General features: G+C 49.1%; 2 protein-coding genes across 2 annotated transcripts in view; both read right to left on the reverse strand.

The window, feature by feature from the left end:
• Positions 1 to 6,788, reverse strand: part of PLCG2 (phospholipase C gamma 2) — a 133,792-nt gene extending 127,004 nt beyond the window's left edge. Inside the window, exon 1 of the mRNA XM_054579135.1 lies at positions 6,573 to 6,788. Within this exon, the coding sequence (XP_054435110.1) occupies positions 6,573 to 6,765 (193 nt within the window). The 5' untranslated portion in view covers positions 6,766 to 6,788. The remainder of the gene's footprint in view (positions 1 to 6,572) is intronic.
• Positions 6,789 to 18,019: 11,231 nt separating this feature from the next.
• On the reverse strand, positions 18,020 to 18,565 carry LOC129075159 (60S ribosomal protein L27a-like). The gene has a single exon (XM_054579133.1). The coding sequence runs from the start codon at positions 18,522 to 18,524 to the stop codon at positions 18,075 to 18,077; it is 450 nt and encodes a 149-aa protein (XP_054435108.1). The 5' UTR covers positions 18,525 to 18,565; the 3' UTR covers positions 18,020 to 18,074.
• Positions 18,566 to 18,771: the final 206 nt, after the last annotated feature.

Here is an 18,771-nt window from a genome sequence, read left to right on the forward strand (position 1 = left end):
GTGGAGAATATAAATCCCAGAAGGCGAGCTGGACAGTTCACCAGGTGCAGCAAGAAAAATCATTATATAAATGGAAGACCTAAGTATTGCTCTCATCCTTTCTGCTGTACAACCCCATTTCCCTTTATGTTCGATAATGAGGATGATGACAACAATGACAATGACAACAATGACAATGTCAACAATGACAATGTCAAGAGCAGCAAATACTTGAGCACCTACCTCCTGTGTGCCCGGCCCTGTGGAAAGCATGTTACATACGGTACTTCACTTAATCATCACCAGAGCTTAAAGAGACAGGTTCTTCATTATTCTCATTTTACAGATGCGGAAATGGAAGCACAAGGAGGTGACAAGAGTAGTCCAAGGTCACACCCCAACGAAGTGGCAGGGCTGGCATTTGAACCCAGGCACTCAGGCTGCAGCGTCTGTGCTGCTTATGGTAAATCGTACCTGCACATCTACAACTGAAAAATCAGCAAGTTTACCGCTGCTGGGGACTGGATCTTATTTCTAACAGGTGCATGACTGGAGGAGGCTGGGGACCACTTTCACAGAATGGATTTCTTCTCAGACAGGAGATGCCAGTGAGAAAAATCTACTTTTTACTAGTCTGAAAACATTTTGATAAAATAACAACTTTCAAGAAAATACTCATTTTTTTTCTAATGGATAAGAAGCCCAAGGATGGCTGTCCGAACTGGCTGAGAGGCGCACAATCCCATTTCACTGCCCCAGCTCTGTCGCACTTGTCCACGCTATTGCGTTCGAGGTCTCCCTGGCACGCCTGCCTCCCGCTAACCAGGGCCCCCCTCCTCGTGGTAACTCCGGCACCACACCCAGCAGAGCGACAGAGCGTGTCCTCTCTGTGCCTCAGGAATGACTGCCTTTCCCTCCTGCTGCAACAATATCTGAAAAAAGCTGTGGTTCTTGGGTCGCCAGGAGCGGGGTTCTCTATCACATACAGAACTGAAACATCTCTGAGATTACGCAGGAGGAGAAAGCAACACAGAGCAGGAAGACAATCTGAGATGCCGAAGCCAGAGAAGCAGAGAACATTGCAGCCCTGCCCCTTTCTGGCTGTGTGGCCTCGGGCATGTCATCTCATCTCCCTGAAACTCAGTTTCCTCAAAAATAAAGTGGGGATGAGTCCTGCCTCCCGGGGTCACTGTGAGGATCCATTAGAGGTGGCTGCTATCATCATCATCATCAACATCATCATTATTAGACAGGCAAACCAAGAACCTAACACCAAGTAAACAGAACTGCTCTGTTTTTGAGCATTCCTCATTCATGGGCAGCCACGACTTGCCCAAAATAAACAGACAGAGAAGTGCATATGAAAACATCAGGATGAAAGCCTGTTCAGTCCAGCTGGACACCATCCAAGCCTCAGACGTGGCTTATCACCACATCAATCCAGACTCCACAAACAGGTGACACCAAGGTGACTGCCTCATGAATGGACGGGACGCGGGAGAAACCCAAAGGTTCAACTCAGAAAGACCCAGAGCAGGTGGCTTCTTACGTGGAGCCTGCTCAGCTGGTCCCGGAAAGAAGGAAGAACCACAGGCCGCACTTCCAGAGCTCCTGGCCTGAATCACAGACTCTGAGGGAGCCGGGGTGGGAAGCAACCTCTTACTGAATTCTGTTCCCCTCGTGTGATGTTTCCCATGTATACAAAAGCGCATGAAATAAAATCCATTTAATTCTCACCCAGTAGGTTAGGAACTGTTATTACCTCACTTGACAGGGAAACTGAGGCACAAACTGCCTCGGATCATGCACCTAGTAGATGGTAGAGCAGGGATTTGAACCAAAAGTCAGGATCCAACGTCCAGGTGTGCTTGCGGTCGCCTGGCTCCAAGGTGGTCACCTTCAGTTTCTTCCCACCCAGGGCCTGCATGCAGGCCACTCCCTCTCCACAGGGAAATTCCCCAATCTTGAACCTGAGCTGGCCTTGGTCACCTGAGCTCGTACAAGTGACTTTCTGGAACCTCTGACGCTAAGTCCTGCAGCTTCTGCCCAGACTCTGGGAAACACACCCTGGGAGGACACCAGGAGCCTTGTTACACATCCAACTACCCTGGGACCGCCAGGCAGTAGGGGTTCCAGCTGAGCCCAGTCCTCCAGCATCACCACCAAGGCATGTGAGAGAAGATTCTGGAAGCTTTCAGCCCAGGGGAGAAGCTAGCTCTGTACCACCAAATCACTGCCATCCAGGCCACAAAGAACAGGAGAATTACCCAGCCCAAATCTCTGGCCCACATATCTCCTGGCTGGCGTTCAATAGCACCCACTGATCTCTCTTCAGGAGGGCCATCCTGCTGGCCACCGGGCAACCCTCTCCCTCTACTCTCCACGCAAGCAGCTGCCCTGCTGGGAGGCCTCACCCACGTCCCATCGCCTCCCATGCCCAGGTGGACAGAGCCTTCCCCCGCACGTGGCGCCCAGTCCAGACCCTCACTGTGGTGGTGACCACGCAATCCCATGAGGGCTGGTTGCTGAATCTGTTTCCCCTCCGGGGCGGGGACCCATCCCCCTCCCTCAGCAGCGTCTGGCTCCTCATATGATAGTAAATGCGGGCCAAACACATGAAACAACTCTGTCACAACAGGGTTTAAAGAGAGGCCCTGATACACCTGAGGATGGTTTATGGCTCTAACCAAAGTCAACGCATGACTCCAGACCAGGGTTTCTCAACTTTGGCACCATTGACATTTTGTATTGAAAATTAATTATCAGTGATTGGGGCTGCCCTGTGCATCAGAAGATGTTTAGCAGCGTCCCTGGCTTTGACCCACTCACTAGATGCCAGGAGCACCCTCCCCCCAATTATCACGAGTAAAAATGTCTACAGACATCGCCAAATGTCCCTGGTTGAGAAACACTCACTGCTCTAGACAGTGAGATCTGTGTGCATGCCCACCTTCATCCAGGCTCCCAAAGAGCATGTGATACCTGCCAAAAGTCACCTGCCACTTGCCAAGTACCCCATAGCCACACGCACACCCCGCATGCTCGCCTGCTCCTTGCAAACCTCAGAGTCACCTGCAGTTCCTGCTATTAAGGCTCTTGAGGGAACTCTACAGCTGGGGGTTCCCCTCAGGACATCACGCTGACCATAGGAGGCTGGGAACATGGCCCGAAAAGTCTCCACCCAGGGTCCGAAGGCCCGCCCTCTCAAAGTGGTCAGCGGGGCACCACTTCTAAGCTCTTTACCCCAGAACTGGTTTTTTCTGTCTCTTTACAAACAGGATGGCCGAAGTGTGTTCAAAAACTCAAATGTACTCCCTCATCCCTCTCTGGACACCCCTCAGTGGATCTCCACTGCCCACCAGATGAAGTCCAAACACCCAATCAAGTCTCTGCCACCCTGGAAAGCAGGACACCCCTTGTTAGCAACAACGGCAAAAGTAACAGCAGCCGTGCCCAAGGGTCAAACGCTTATCCCGCGCTACGTGCTGTGTCGAACTCCCCTGACACGTCTCCTCCTCTATTCACTCCCAACTCTAACTCTGCAGAGTGGACAGCCATGCTATTCTCGTTCTACAGACAAGAGAATTAAATCTCAGAAAATGGATGTAACCTGCCCACAGTCACAAAGCAAAGCTCATCAAATGGTGCTGGAAATCAAGCCCCACACTTCTGTACTTAATGGCACAGTGTAGGCTCCATGAGGGTTTGGATCCAACTTAACTACTGCTGTGTGTCCAGTACCTAGAACCGTGCCTGGCAGAGCAGGCATTCAAATAGGGAAGGGGGGAAGGAGGAAGGGGGGAGGGGGGAGGAAGGGAAGTTGGCAGGGCTGAAAGGAGGGAGGGAGGTAGAAGGGGTGGGAGGGTGAGTGGAGGCGGGGTGGCTGTAGAACAGTACCTCTCAAACCTAAGGACCAGGATCACCTGGGAAGCCTGTTAGCTACTGTACTCAGTCCCAACCAACCCAGCGAATGCCAGTCATCCTCAGCCAGTGCAGGGAGAAGGAAGAATTGCTTCTAGTTAACTGAAGTGGGAGAACTACAGCACATGGATTTCAGAAGCCAAAATCCTGTCTGGCGCCCCTCAGAATGAGCTTCAGGAGAAGGTTCCAGTAGCCTAACTTTTAAAGCCCCTCAGGTGTTTCTTATGGTCAGCCAGGCCTGGGGCCGGAAGGTCAGAAGAGAAAGGACCCATCTACTCTCGCACAGCACACCTGTATTTATGGTCCGCGCCCCTGCAGGCCCCACCCTGTCCCAGCTGCAACAGGTCTCTGAGCCACCTGGGAGGCTGAGTGTGGCCAAAGCAAACAAAACTGGGAGGAAAGTTGGCTGCCTCCACGCATTTTCAAAGCAGGGCTTCTGGCTCTGGGCCATCTGAAGCCTCCTCGGCTCCAAAGCCGGGAGCAACCTTTTGGAAAGCCGTGTGACCTCACTCATGATAATAGAAAGCAAATGAAGAATTAGGCCAAGCTACCCAAGTCTGCCTGTGAATGGCCACATTCAGAACCTCATCATAGCGTGGATGAAGGTGTGGGAAACAGGTACTCCCACACCTCACGGGCTTTTCTGGGCTGCTGTCAAACTGCCGAAGTTAAAATACCCTTTAACTCAGAAACCGCACTTACAGGAAGTTGTCCTTTGGATATACCCATAAGGCTATATCAAAGAATAACACATGGACAACCCTCATGAACTGCCAGTGGAAAGGTAAAATGGTGCAGACACTTGAAAAATAGTCTGGCAGTTCCTAAATGATTAAACACAGGGTTGTCACATGACCCAGCAGTTACACTCCTAGGCCTGTGCCCAAGAGAAATGAACACACACATCCACACAAACACCTGTACATTTGTACATCGATGTTCACAGCAGCTCGGTCCTAATCACCCAGAAGTGGAATCGACCCAAACGCCCATCGGTGGATGGATGGGCAAACAAATTGTGGAAAATCCACGTAATGGATTATCATTCAGCCATAAAAAGGGAAGACGTACGGACACACGCCACAACATGGACAAACCTTGAAAACATTATGCCAAGTGGAAGAAGCCAGACGCAAAAGGCCATGATTCTATTTAAAGGAAGTGTCCGAACAGGGAAATCTAGAAAGGCAGAAAGTAGATGAATGGTTGCTCAGGCAGGGGAGGGGGGTGGGGGGCAGCAGGGGATGGCAAATGGGTCCACGATTTCTTTCTGCGGTGATGGAAATGTTCTAAAATGGACTGTGGTGGCGGTGGCTCATACCTGTGAATATACTATAAACCACGGAATTGTTCATTTTAAATGGCTGAAGTGCATGGTATGTGAATTATATAGGAGGGGGAGGAGGGAGAGGAGGAAAAGAGGAAGAAGAATTCACGTATAGTTGCTGCAGCTAAGAGCAAAAGACAGGAACCAGTTCAAGTGTCCCTCTCTAGGGGCTAACCTGCCACACTGCAGCCAGGATGCTACGTGGCTGTGAAAGAAGGCAGATCACCAAGCTGATAACAAACCACCTCCAAGACACTTATTAAACTTAAAGAAGAAATCCAGGTGCAGAGGTGTATGTAGTAGGTACCCATTTGTGTAAAAAAAAAACATGACACGCACATTGAACAAACATAGGGTCGTTCTGGAAGACAAAAAAAAACCTTGATTATGAGCTCGCCTGTGGAGCAGGGGATGGGAGCTGAGGAAGTGAGCCGTTTATGATTTTTTTTGGTTTTCCCCCAAGTGTACATTTTAATTTTTTAATTAAAAAGTAGTCAATAAAAATGCAAATTAAAGCAAGTCTCTGCAACTGAAAACTTGTTAAGTCTCCTTACTTCATTACAAAACAGTCTTAGAAACTTTAGGAACTGAGCCCTGGCTGGTGTGGCTCAGTGGACTGAGTGCAGCCTCAGTCCACTGAGCCACACCAGCCTATGAACCAAAGGGTCACCAGTTTGATTCCCAGTGTAGGGAACATGCCTGCTGGGTTGCAGGCCAGGTCCCAGCAGGGGGCATGCAAAATGCAACCACACACTGATGTCTTTCTCCTTCTCTTCCCCTCTCTAAAATAAAATCTTTAAAAACAAAAAACAAAAAAAACCCCTTAGGAACTGAGTCACTGGCCCAGCCTGCAGAGGGTGAGGAAGGGCAGACAGCTCCACCAGGACTAGAGCTTCCTCTGAAACCTACAGACCCTGCACTGTCCCCATGAACCAAACTAAAAGGCCTCTCACTCCTCAGTTTGCAGTGAAATGAAATGGGTATTCATCTGGCCACCAAGCCAGATAAATGTGAGTTTCCACAAACTCTAGCCTGTTAGCCCTTAAGAGGGCAGAGAGCTTCATGATCAACAGGAACCAAGGGAGCCTGACGCCGCCACACTGAGAGCACCCCCTGCCAGCCCAGGCAAGCTGTCTGACTGTCATTTCCAAGCTGGCCCACGGGGACCTCTGATAGTTTGAAGAAGTTCATTGAACTTCCCCCTCCTGCTCTAAACGAGTGACCCAGACAAAGTGGCCACACGTCCATCTGTAGAAGAAAAGAAGACATCAAACCAACCGCTGCAGTGACAGGCGAAGGCAGGAGGGTGAGAAGATGCACGGGCCCGGACCCAGCATGTACTCACAGAAGCCTTCGATCTTGTCGGCTGTCTTACTCCAGGCCACCTGCCGCGTCTCCATGATCACCTGGACGGTCCTGCGCTCCGGGGTGGACTTGCGGAAGCTGAACACAGTCATCACCGTGCCCAGCTCCAAGGCTCTTTTGATCTGACTCTTCTCATATTCCTGAAGGGCGTCCACATTGACCATGGCGGTCATTGTTGGCCTCTCCAGGGAGGAGGAGGAGTGAGGGAACAAGGAGGCTGGAAGGACAGAATAAAGGAAGGAATTGGTTTCGGTTAACTGAGGGGGATTTAGTTAACAGGACCTGGCCTTCAAGCACCAAAATTCTGTCTCATTCCCCGCAGGATGAGTTTTAGAAGGTTCTAGTTGCAGTGAACTGCTGACCACTCAGAGCTCACACAGCGGTTTAAATAGAAGCACAGGTGTGGGAGGAGACCCCTGACCTCAATGACCCAACCGTTATCCAGGCTTTGAATATGCAAATCACCCCAGCCAGGCTGTGAGACCCTCCCTCCCCACACACTTTTATTCTGTAGAATATTTGAATAGCCAAAGCAGCCCACACTGGCTCCCAGCCCAACACCAGCATCCCCTTCTACCCTGCCTAGAACTATATAATCATCCCTTTACTTCCTTAATGACATTGGGAACAGAAGGAAACAAAGTTAAAACAACAACAACAACAACAACAACTCTAGAAACCCCAGAATGTGTCCATGGAGACCTCTGCATGGAAATGGGGTCAACAGGACAGTAGGCCTCGGGGCCCAGCAGCCTCAAGTTCAAATCCTGGTGTAGGTTCCTGCTGATGGTGTGTCCCCAGGCAGGCTGTGTGACCCCTGCAAGCCTCGATGTCATCCTTTCTAAAATGGGAGTGTTGGGACGGGTAAGAAGCTTCGAATGGGATGTCACTAGCAAAGCACCAAGCATGCTGCTCGGCTTCCAGCAGGTGACCTTGATCACCACCACTTATTCCCACACACGGCTGATGTCTATCAGAGACGTGCTGGGGACCGAAATCCTGGAGCCACCCTTGCCTGACCCCTCTCACCACCACATCCCCTCCAGCAGCAAATCCAGAACCCGGCCCTTCTCGCCCCTTCACCGGTCCCTCCTAGGATCCTACTCTTGGGTTACTCTACACACGCACGCACTGGTCTCCCTGCTTCAGCCCGCCTCCCACAGACAACTCACAGACCAGTGGCCAGAAGGAGCTTCCGGAACGAGAGTGAAATCTTGTCACTCCTCTGTTCAACCCCTGCAGTCACTCCCTGAGCCCTTGCCCTGCACCCCCAACCCCAACTGTGCCTCCCGAAGGTCCAAAGGCACACTGCCTGTCACTGCAAAGGGGCTCGAACTGAAGGCTGGAGAGCTGCAGGCCCTCCACCACGTCCCTTAGGCCCCGGGCCTCACTTCCACGCTTGTAAAGGGGAAAACGGATTATAAGAACCTTGTGAGAATTAAACCCGATAGTGTACCTCAGGTCCTTAAAACAGTGAAGCAAAGTCAGTGCTCCCGGGATTTAGCTCTTGCTAAATCTACTGCCCCCCATTGCTCTGTGTACCTTTCGTATCTTCTCCCCTCTCTCCATGGCCCACAGCCATGACTCCGTAGAGGAGCATGTGGTCAGCCGGGCTGTCTGGGCCTCCACCCTGGCTCTGAGTCCCCCAGAGCCTCCAACCAAGATGCTCTCACCGGGGGCCTCAGTTCCCTCATCTGTAAAACAGGGATAACAGCACCACCCTGAAGGGGCCCTGGAAGGACGGAAAGTTACAATGTATACACAGCCCCCAGGAGTTAACACGGCCTCAAATAATATTAATCAGCCAGGTAGTCAACACTTTAATGGAGTGCCAACTCTATGCCAGGCACTGAGCTGGGGGGGAATAAGTAAATGAGGGGGAGTAGAGAGAGGCTCAGGCCCAAGCCCCCACCTCCCTCCCACAGCCAAAGGCACCCTCACAGGTGAGCTGAGAGCCAGAGATAAACACTGGGTTGGCCAAAGAGTCCGTTATGTTTTTTTCCGTAAAATAAAAGATGCACTTTTCATTTTCACTAATAACTTCACTGATTTGGATATTGAGTATGTCGGCTACTTCCCGCTATTGGCTTCTAGTGGGTGGAGGCCAGAGGTCCTGCTAAACATCTTCCAGAGCATAAGACAGCCCCACAGCAAAGAATTATTTGGCCAAAATGTCAATAGTGCCAAGAAATCTCACAAACCACTTCTGACACTTTCAACTAGTCACAGCACCTTCTCCATATACTGCATAAATTTTCTTTTGCATTTCAGTTGTGGTTTTACCTTTCTTGAAATAATAAAGTATAATACACCAAAAATGTTTCGTATCTTCTTCTGTCTTCAATATTAAAATGGCCGCACAAAAATTCACCAATTTTGGTAAGTTTTTAAATGCACACTGATGTGACAGCTGTCGCAATACAATCTAAGAAAATTAAACGAGAGACAACTAAGTGCTACTACAGCCATCATACATAAAAAAACGTAACGGACTTTTTGGCCAACCCAGTAAGATCATGACTTACGCCTGTCTCTGTCCATTTGGAAACAGACCCGTCAACGTAAGGATTCTAATGTACAGAGATCAGCACAGCAGCAGGGACATCGGAGAGGGGGCGCCAAGGGGTCAGTGGGAAGGTCTCTGAGTTTGGTCTGGGGTGAGGCCAGGAGCTTAGAGGGCTATGAGAAAGCTTCTGGGGGAGAGGGCATCTGAATCCAAACTTTAAAAGAAAAAAAAAAACAACAACAACAACAAAAAAAAAAAAAAAGAAGCAGGAGGTAAGTGTTCAAGGCAGGGGAACAGGCTGAGTTAAGCAGAGGCCCCACAGGGGGGCTAAGAGTGTGTGCCAGAAACTCCGCTCTAAGTGAGCCTTCCGCCTCTTTACCTTGTGCTCCAGGCCAAGGGGGGGAACAAGGTGCCCGTGGCCAGCCTCACCGGGTATCTCTTTGTTGCCCCCCCTCCAGGTGCCAGCATCTGCTATACACTTGGTTCGTCTCACTTATCTCAGTGAGAAATATAGAAAACAAGTCCGAAGGGGTGAGATGAGGTGATTGAGGTTGTGCAGACAAGCGGCTGCGCCACGACTGGAGCCCTGGTCCGGATCCCATCCCCCTGCTCCTCCGGCACCTGCTTCTGGAACTCAGGGTCCCGTGGAAGGATTTGGCAGCCCGCGTCCCTCTCTAGGGAGAGGTCAAAGGACTTTCCCGAGGTCACGCAGCTGCGAAGTGGCAGAACCCTGAACCCGGGCCACTGTGCAGCCCCCCGCCACGCTGATGCGGGGGTTCCCCACTCCCAGGCGCCAAGGCCAACGTGCAGGAGGGCATTAATAGGAAACACGCGCCCAGCCACAGCACCTCCACCTTCGATGGAACTTGCCAGCAGGAAGGCACTGGGGCCCTCAATTCTGTCTGACTCCGGCTCTGGGAGTCTTCTCCTTAACCGTCCCTGGATTCTAGCAACTTCCTGCTCAGAAGCCCCGTGGCAAGGATTGGCTCAACCATAAACATCAAGTCTCTCCCTCTCCCTCTGGCCAGGAGCTGGAAAGACATCCTCATGGCCACAAGATCGTTGGAATCAGCCACCAAAATCCAGCCAGCTCCTGATCCCGGCTTGCAGAGGTGATGTTCAGCAACCCAGGGGAGGGCACTAGCCATCAAAGGTAATTTCCATTTTGCTTCTGAAGAAAGAGAAGGAAGAACGGCGGGGTGGGGGTGGGGGGGAGCCTTGAAATCCCTTTTTTCTTCCTGTTTCTCATCTTCCCTGGGTAACTTTGTAAGATGACTTATGGCATAAATACAAACGTGGCTGAGATTCAGCATGAGGTTTCACCTTTTCTACTTCTCACGTCCTTCTCTTTGAAATAAATTTCTAGGATACAAGGACCCAGCACCAGGAAGTAGGGGAGTTTCCTTCTCATTATAGCTTCCTGCACACATTAGGCCAGTGTAGGATATTATACACAATCCCACAAAACAATTCTTGTTGCACATCAGCACTGCACATCCCTGAGAGGCAGCCATCTGCTCAGCAGCCTCAGGGACGTTGCAGCTGCGCTCACACCCTTCCTGCGGCATCAGTGTGTGTGTGTTTTCACTGGAGGACCAGGCAGCATCAGCCACTGCAGGTAGGAGTGCTAATTGGCTCCACTTTTTTTTTTTTTTTTTTTTTTAGGGCAACTTGTGAGCATCTAGTAAAACACGCATATGGTTTGATCCAATAATCACTTATATGCAGAAAGAAACACGCACAAAGATGTTCATGGAGACATCATTTGTAACAGAAAAAGAGAAAGAAAAACAACCCGGAAAACAGCTCAACTGCCCATCAGTTGGGGAAGGAGGGAGGTCAGGGAAGAGTTTTGTAAATAAATAATGAAACATACATTAAAGAACGCAACATAGCTATCGGAAAGAATGAGGACGATTTACAAGCGATTTGATCCGGAAAGATCATGAGAGAGATGAAGCTGCAAACCAGTTGTGTATAAGATTTCTAAAAGGCTGTCTGCTTATAAATCCTGGACGAGTGGCTACTTTGGGGAAGGGGGGTGGAAAAGCGGAGGAAGGATGACTTGATTTTTTTATTAACTTAAGTGGTGACAGAATGGATACGTTTTTCCTTTTTGTGTTTTTACTGTTTTCTAAACTGAGAGCTGTTTTCAAGTTTTCTTACTGGCCATTTCTCACTGGCTCTACCCAGCAAAGAGTACGAACTGGGTCCCCGCTCTGCCTTAAACGCTCAAAGTTGAGTGGTGCCGAGGGTGGGCAGCCGGGGGAGGTAACAGCATCTTTAGGCAAGTTCAGCATCAGTGAAACCTGCCGTGGTTACCGTCCCTGAGCCAATCACTCGTGCGCGCACACACCTTTGTAACAGGGTAAGTGCCTGGGGCTGGGACTACCCCTAAAAATAGTAAGCGCTCCCCGAAGAACTGTAGGTAAGCCCCCACGCAGGGACTTTAACCAGAGAGAAACAAACCAGGTACCCTTTCCATAGATAAACCCCAATTCTCAACACAGCCCTGAAGTGTAGCCCCGTGTACGGGGGAAGAAACTGAGGCTCAGACAGCTTCCTTCAATTTGCACAGGATCACACAGCTGGAATTCAAATTCAAATTAAGTTGACTGAAAAGGCCACCTGTCTCCCTTGAGCCACGGCAGGCCCCTCACCCCACCATACTCTTACAGTCTCCTTCAAAATTAGGGTGCTAAGAGTTCCTCCCCAGCCTCCACCGGCACCCAGGAGCCAACCCCCAGTCCAAAGGGGACGTATATTTCTCTCTAATTCTTCTGCTACGGGGGTAATGACCTCTTTGGGATTCCCAATCATAACCAGGAAAACGCACAGACGTACGCACGTAATTATGCATACAACTGTGGGGCCCCCGAGCAGTATCCTGGGCTCTCTCGCCTTGGATAAAGGCTGTGCCTTCGTGGTATCGCGCCGCCACCCACCCATCCTCAACCACCTGTGCAATACGGGGAAATGCCGGGGTGGCCGCGCGGAGTGGGCGAGCCCTGGGCACAGGGGTGGCCAAAAACACGGAGCCCCTAACGTCAAATCCAGCGCTCGCTCAGACCCCCTCGGACCGCAAGCCACGCCCCTTCCTTCGGGTTCCCTTTCAAAGCCGGGGCTGCCGCCGGACGCCGACCGGCAGAGTAGCGGACCCCCGGCACAGCGGGCAAGGACCCAGGCGCCGCTCCCCACCCCGGCCCGCGGCGCCCCGACGCAGGTTCCCTCTGGACGCAGCCCACCGGGCGCGGACTCCCCGGGCTCAGATCCCCGGGCGCCCGTTGCGCTCCTATCAGGCCGGGCCACCCACCTGGCTGTGCCCCAGCCGCGGGTCCCGGGTCCCGGCTCCGGGGTCCCGCGCGCAGTCGCCCGCCGTCCGGGCTCCGGGCACTCCCTTACGCGCTAGCCCTCCAACGCCGGCGTTGCTACTTCTGCTTCTCCGCGGCCGCGCCACGTGACTCCGCGGGAGCCGCCCCCCGCGCCCGGGCCCGCCCCACCCACGGCCCGAGGCAGGCCCTGCCCCGCCCGCCGCTCTGAGCACCCCCGCGCGGGGCCCCGGGCCTGTCACTGGAGCAGAGGAAGAAACCGAGGCAGCGAGAGTGGAAGCGAAGTCATTCGCAGTTTTGCAAGGGCGGACACTTCCACACGGATAGCATTTATGGAGCGCCTACTGCATACACGTGTTTTACACACATTTAATGTGCTCCTCCTAATCACCAGGAATTGGCTGTTGGGGGTTCTAAATTGGGCTGGTGTCTGACCACCTCTTAACTACCTGCGGCAAGCCACGTAAATACCCTCAGACTCACTTTCCCCATCCGTCGGACAGCATAAAAATAGTGCGGGTCCCAAAAATTCGTTGTAAGGAACGAAGATTACCAAGTGATTGAGCTCCCATTTTCCCAATGAGATTTTTTTCTCTGACTCACTTTATAAACTTTTAAGCACATAGATGACTTAAGCAAAGACGTAGTCATGGTAGCTCACTCATTCAATTAGCTGTGCCTATTTCGAGTCACATACTGTATGATGTAACATATTCTTCAGGAGAAATATGTTTTTTTCCCATTCTCTGATTTCATACGAAACAATGTTATGGAACGCTTTCCTATGTATCTTTACTACAAATGTCTTCTGTGTTGACTAGAGTCAGCTTTTTGGGCCACCTATAGAGCTGTAAGACAGAACAAGTATTTTTCTCCTAAATTGCTCCAGTTACATTTTTTTAATCTATGAATGTTGCTGTGACTGAAAGTGTTATATTTGAAGACACGGGACTCATGCCCTGGCTTTAGGAAACCCATGGATTCATTTCTTTCACTGTTCCCATCTCGGGGGTGCACCAGGACGGTTCACCACAGATCACTCAGGGCGCTGTATCGAAAGAGCCGTTTCAGAGGCTTGTTATAACATTAACCACCGGGAATGACAGGGCCAATGTGCCAGGAATAGTGGCAAATCTGGATTATGTTTCTTTACCTTGTTTTTGTTTGTTTGGTTTGTTTTTTTTTTTTTTAGAACTTCAACTTATATTTCCATCCTTCTTTTTAACACTTCTATTTTAGGACATTATATAATGTACATGATATATTAGTAGAACCATATATGTGCATAATTTATTATTGGGTTGGCCAAAAAGTCCATTTATTTTTTTCCATAATACAAAAGGCACATTTTTCATTTTCACCAATAACTTTATTGATTTGGATATTTTGAGTATGTAGGCTATCTCCTGTGTGGTATAATGTTACTTGTTTTCAGTTAACGTCTTGATTTGATCACAATCAATGTTAACTGGTCTACCCAACTGTGGAGCATTGTCCAGCGAGAAACCTCTAGCACAAAACTTTGCAGATCACTTTTGACACGTTTGATCAGCCACAACGCCTTCTCAATACACTGCCCAAACCTTTTTTTTTTTTTTTTTGGCATTTCAGTTGCATTTTTACCTTTCTTGAAATAATAAAGTATAATATGCCAAAAAGTTTGTGTATTTTCTTCCATCTTCAATATTAAAATGGCTGCACAAAATTTCACCAATTTTGGTGGGTTTTTTAATGCACACTGGTATGACAGCTGTCACAATACAATCTAACAAAATTATTCAAATGAAGTTAAAGACAACTAAGCCCTACTAGAGACATCTTACAGAAAAAAAACAAATGAACTTTTTGGTCAACGCACTATTACAAAGTCTACACATATAGGGAAGCATATTGACTCTCTTGCTGATAAAACAAGACCAAATGTAAGCAGAAGTTTTGGAAACCACTACAGAAGGCCTTGGCTCCTCAATTCTGCTCAGACATATGCTAATCCTGGCTGGAGTTTTCTCCGGTCCCCTGGAATAAAGGAAGAAAAGAATATGTAGAACATGGCTTCCTTTGGGGCTGGGGCGGCGGGGGGGACTCTGAATCTGTGGTCGCAAGCCTACAGAATTCTTGGAGTGAAAATGTCTGTTGTGTTATATAAGATAATGGTACAGTAGACCGCAGTTTGCTTTTTTCATATTTTTTAATTGCCTTTTTTTTCTTGGCCTCATTTTTTACCCTCAGGTGAGCAGCCAATGGAATCTGGTTCAATGAATAAATATTTGGGGCTCCTCATCTCCTCTTTTTCTCAAACATCAACTCGGTTGGTAGAAATAAAATAATTGAGACAACCACCCCAGTTTCTGGAAGGACTCGAATACAAAATGACACATCTTCTCCAAAGCCGGAAGGGTAAGGGGAGAAGTCACCCTGCATGTTCAGGCGTATCGGGCAGAAGGCCGCTGTCAGGGGTTGGCTACGGCAGGACAGGACGTTAAGCAGGTGGGTGGTGACGGCAGGATTTGAGGCCCTGCGCACACAGGCCCCCTGCCCCTCCCCAGCGTTAACAGGAGGCATTCAGGCAGGGAGAAGTGAGTTCGTACCCAGTCCTCCGAGATTCACAAATGGGTCAGGAAGTGACCTCAAAGGGTGGAGGGAACTTTCTTTTCCTTTTCATATGATAAGAAGAAGGGGGAGGGAGGATAACCGAAGAGAAAATAGTCTTTTAATCAGGGTTGTTCCCATTTTCTATTCTGCGACCCTGACCAGTCCTCAGAAATGCACGCTTTTTTCCCATAACCCTCTTCCACCTGCTAGCAGCCATGATGCACTGGTCCATTAATTAGCTCCTCGGTTTCTCAGATTGTCTCTCTGCAGAATGGGTATAGAAACTGTACCAACCTCCCGGGGTGACTGTAAGGATTAGACATGACAATGGAGGTAAAAGAGGCATCCCAGTTCCTCCCTGAGGTCTGACTACCTTTAGGATTGTTACTGGGAAGGAAAAACTCCATGGTGCTGTGGGATGATATAGACTTGGAGAACAGGAAAATCTGGGTCCAAGTCCCAGGTCTTTTACTTCTTTAGCTGTGTGACCTTGAGCTGGTTGGTTACCCTCTCTGAACCTCCGAATTTCTCCCAATCTGCCTTTGGGATATCCACGACAGGCAAACCTATGGAGACACAAGGTAAAATAGCAGCTGCCTAGGACTGAGGGAAGAGGGTGTTGGAAGGAAATGACTAAGGGGCACAGGGTTTCTCTTTGGAGTGAGGAACATGTTCCAAGACTGAATGTAATGATAGTTAAACATCTCTGAAGAATATACTAAAAGTCACTGAACTGTACACTTTAGATAGATGAATTAATTATATGGTACATGAATTATAGCTCAATAAAGCTATCCAACAAAAATACCTACCTAAAGAATTCAAGGTAATGGGTAACACAGAGCCTAGCACAACACAGCTGTTGATAAGTAACAGCATCTCATTAAAATAACCATCATTATACATGGATCTTCCGAAGCTGGGCCTCCGCTCCCAGCAGCCAGGCTAAGACCCACCGGCCTGCCCCAGGGAGCTTGCCAACCTCCCCCTCCACCCCCACAGCCAAAAATGACTAGAAAACCCCTAAGAGCCCTTAGTTTAGTTTCCTTTCCTGACATTGTTCAGAGAAGTGCACGTCCCCTGGGACGAAGCTGAGTCCCGGCTGCTGGCTGGCAGGCCTCTGTGACAGGAAGTACCACCCAGAACTGGCTCCCAGAACGTGTGAGGCTGAGGCCAAGCCTCACCACTTTGCGTGGGGAATGGACCCCTCTATTCTGATTGGTATACAAAACAGCTGCACATGTTTAATGCACATAGTTGGATGAGTTTGGATATGTGCATATACCTGTCTTACCATCACCACAATCAAAGTAATAAACACACCCATTACCTCCAAACATTTCCTGCTGTTGCTTTTTGGGCTGTACTTTGTGTGTACTTAACATGATATCTACCCACTTAACAAAAGTTTAGGCGTACAATACAGTATTGTTAACATAGGCACAATATTGTACAGCAGATTGCCAGAACTTATTCCTGTATAACAGAAAGTTTATACCACTAAACACCTTCCCATTTCCTCCTCCTCCTGGCCCCAGGCAACATCATTCTATTCTCTGCTACTCTAAGTCTATTTTAGATACTTCATATGAGAGGAATCATGCAATATTTGTCCTCATATGACTAGTTTATTTCACTTAGCATAAAGTCCTCCTGGGCCCTGGCCTTGTGGCTCGGTTGGAGTGTCGTCCTGTATACCAAAAGGTCGCAGGTTCAATTCCCAGTCAGGGCACACACCCAGGTTGTAGGTTCGATCCCCAGTTGGGGCACATATAGGAGGCAACTGATTGATGTTTCTCTCTCAAATCAACCTTTCTTTCTCTTTCCCTTCCTCTCTCTCTAAAAAATCATAAATATAACCTCAGGTGAGAATTTAAAAAAATAAAATAAAGTCCTCCTGGTTCATCAATATTGTCATAAATGATAGGATTCCCTTCTTTTTAAAGGCTGAATAATATTCCATTGTACGTTGTATATACAACATTTATCCATTCATCCATTGATGCACATTTAAGTTGTTCTCACACCTTCGCTATAGTGAGTAATGCTGCAACGAACTTGGGAATGTGATCCTGCCTTCAATTCTTTTGGATATATACCCACAAATGGGAAGGCTGGATCATTTTTTTATTTATTGATTGATTTGAGAGAGAGAGAGGAAAGGAGAGAGAGCAAGAGAGAAAGAAACATCAATTTGTTGATCCACTTATTTATGCATTCATTTGTTGATTCTTATATGTGCCCTGACCGGAGATCAAACCCACAACCCAGGCTTATCAAGAGGACGCTCTAACCAGCTGAGCTACCTGGCCAGGGCAAATAGTTCTATTGTTAATTTTGAGGAACCTCTTTACTGTTTTCCATAGTGGCTGTACCAATTTACATTCCCACCAGCAGTGCACAAGAGTCCCGTTCTCCACATCCTTACCAACACTCATCTTTCGTTTTTTTGATAATAGCCATCCTAACAAGCATGGGGTGATATCTCATTGTCATTTTGGTTTACATTTCCCTGATTATCAGCGATGTTTATCCCCTTTTCATTCACCTGTTGGCCATCAGCATGTCTTTTTTGGCAAAATGTCTGTTTAATTCCTTCGCCCTTATTTTTTTTTAAATCCTCACTGGAGGATATGTTTATTGATTTTAGCGAGAGAGAGAGAGAGAGAGAGAGAGAGAGAGAGAGAGAGAGAGGGAGGAGACAGAGGGAAAGAGAGAGACATTGAAGTGAGAAACATTAATCAGTTACCTCTCATACATGCCCCAGCCGGGGATCAAACCCACAGCCCGCATGTGACCTGACTGCAGATCAAACCCCCAAACTTTCGGTGGAGGGGACGGCCAGGGCAGCCCTTTACCTATACTTAAGTCAGGTTATTTGTGGGGGGTTTGTTCTGGGGTTTGTGTGTGTGTGTTTTTTGTTTTGTTTTGTTTTGGGTGTTTTGTTGCTGTTTTTGTTTTTTGTTGTTGTTACTGAGTTGTAGGAATCTGCTGTTTGTTTGTTTTTTTGACAAAAGCACTTGTGAGAATTTAATGGATTCCCCTCCGTGTGGCTTCAAGCTCCCAGCACACAAGCCCCACCAACACTCTTAATCTTCTCAGCTCTTCTGCTGAAGAACTTGGCTTTCACAATGACAGGCTGTTTTGGGAGCCTTCCCTTCCCCAGAACTTTGTAGTAGCCCGATCGCACCCCATCAATGATGGGAGCGGCTCCGGTCTTGTTCTTGGCAGCATTTACCCGTGTCTGCTCACTGACCAGGGTCCACGGTTTATCAAGGTTGACAGTGGGGCAGAAGCTCTGGTTCCTCTTTAAGTGATAGTGCCTCATACCAACTTTCTCACAGTAACCTGGGTGATATTTGTCGAAGTTGATCCTGTGGTGATGCAAGCCACCGGCATTACCTCGGCCTCCCGGGTGCTTCCTGTGCTTGCCGATGCCGCCGTGGCCGTGGCCGTGGCTCACGTGGCCCCGAAGTTTCCGGGTCTTCCTCAGTCTGGATGGCATGTCGGTGGCCGAGATGCAAAAGGGAAGCCTTCGCGAAGTCTCGCCAGGATTCTGCTATTTACACCGAAGCCTGCTTGGAAGGGCCTCCGGTCCCATGGTTTTAATTTGGGCTTCTCAAGCCTTGGATGCCTGCCAGGGCTCATTTATTCATTCAACAAACACCTGAGTGCCTGCAAGGACCCAGGCACTGCTGGGCTCAGGGAGGTAGCAGTAAGGATCAAAGTCCCACCCAATGAGCATGTCTGTA

This window comes from Pteronotus mesoamericanus, unplaced genomic scaffold, assembly GCF_021234165.1.
Source record: "Pteronotus mesoamericanus isolate MK-2021 breed Mesoamerican mustached bat unplaced genomic scaffold, CSHL_Meso_final contig_52, whole genome shotgun sequence".
NCBI lineage: Eukaryota > Metazoa > Chordata > Mammalia > Chiroptera > Mormoopidae > Pteronotus > Pteronotus mesoamericanus.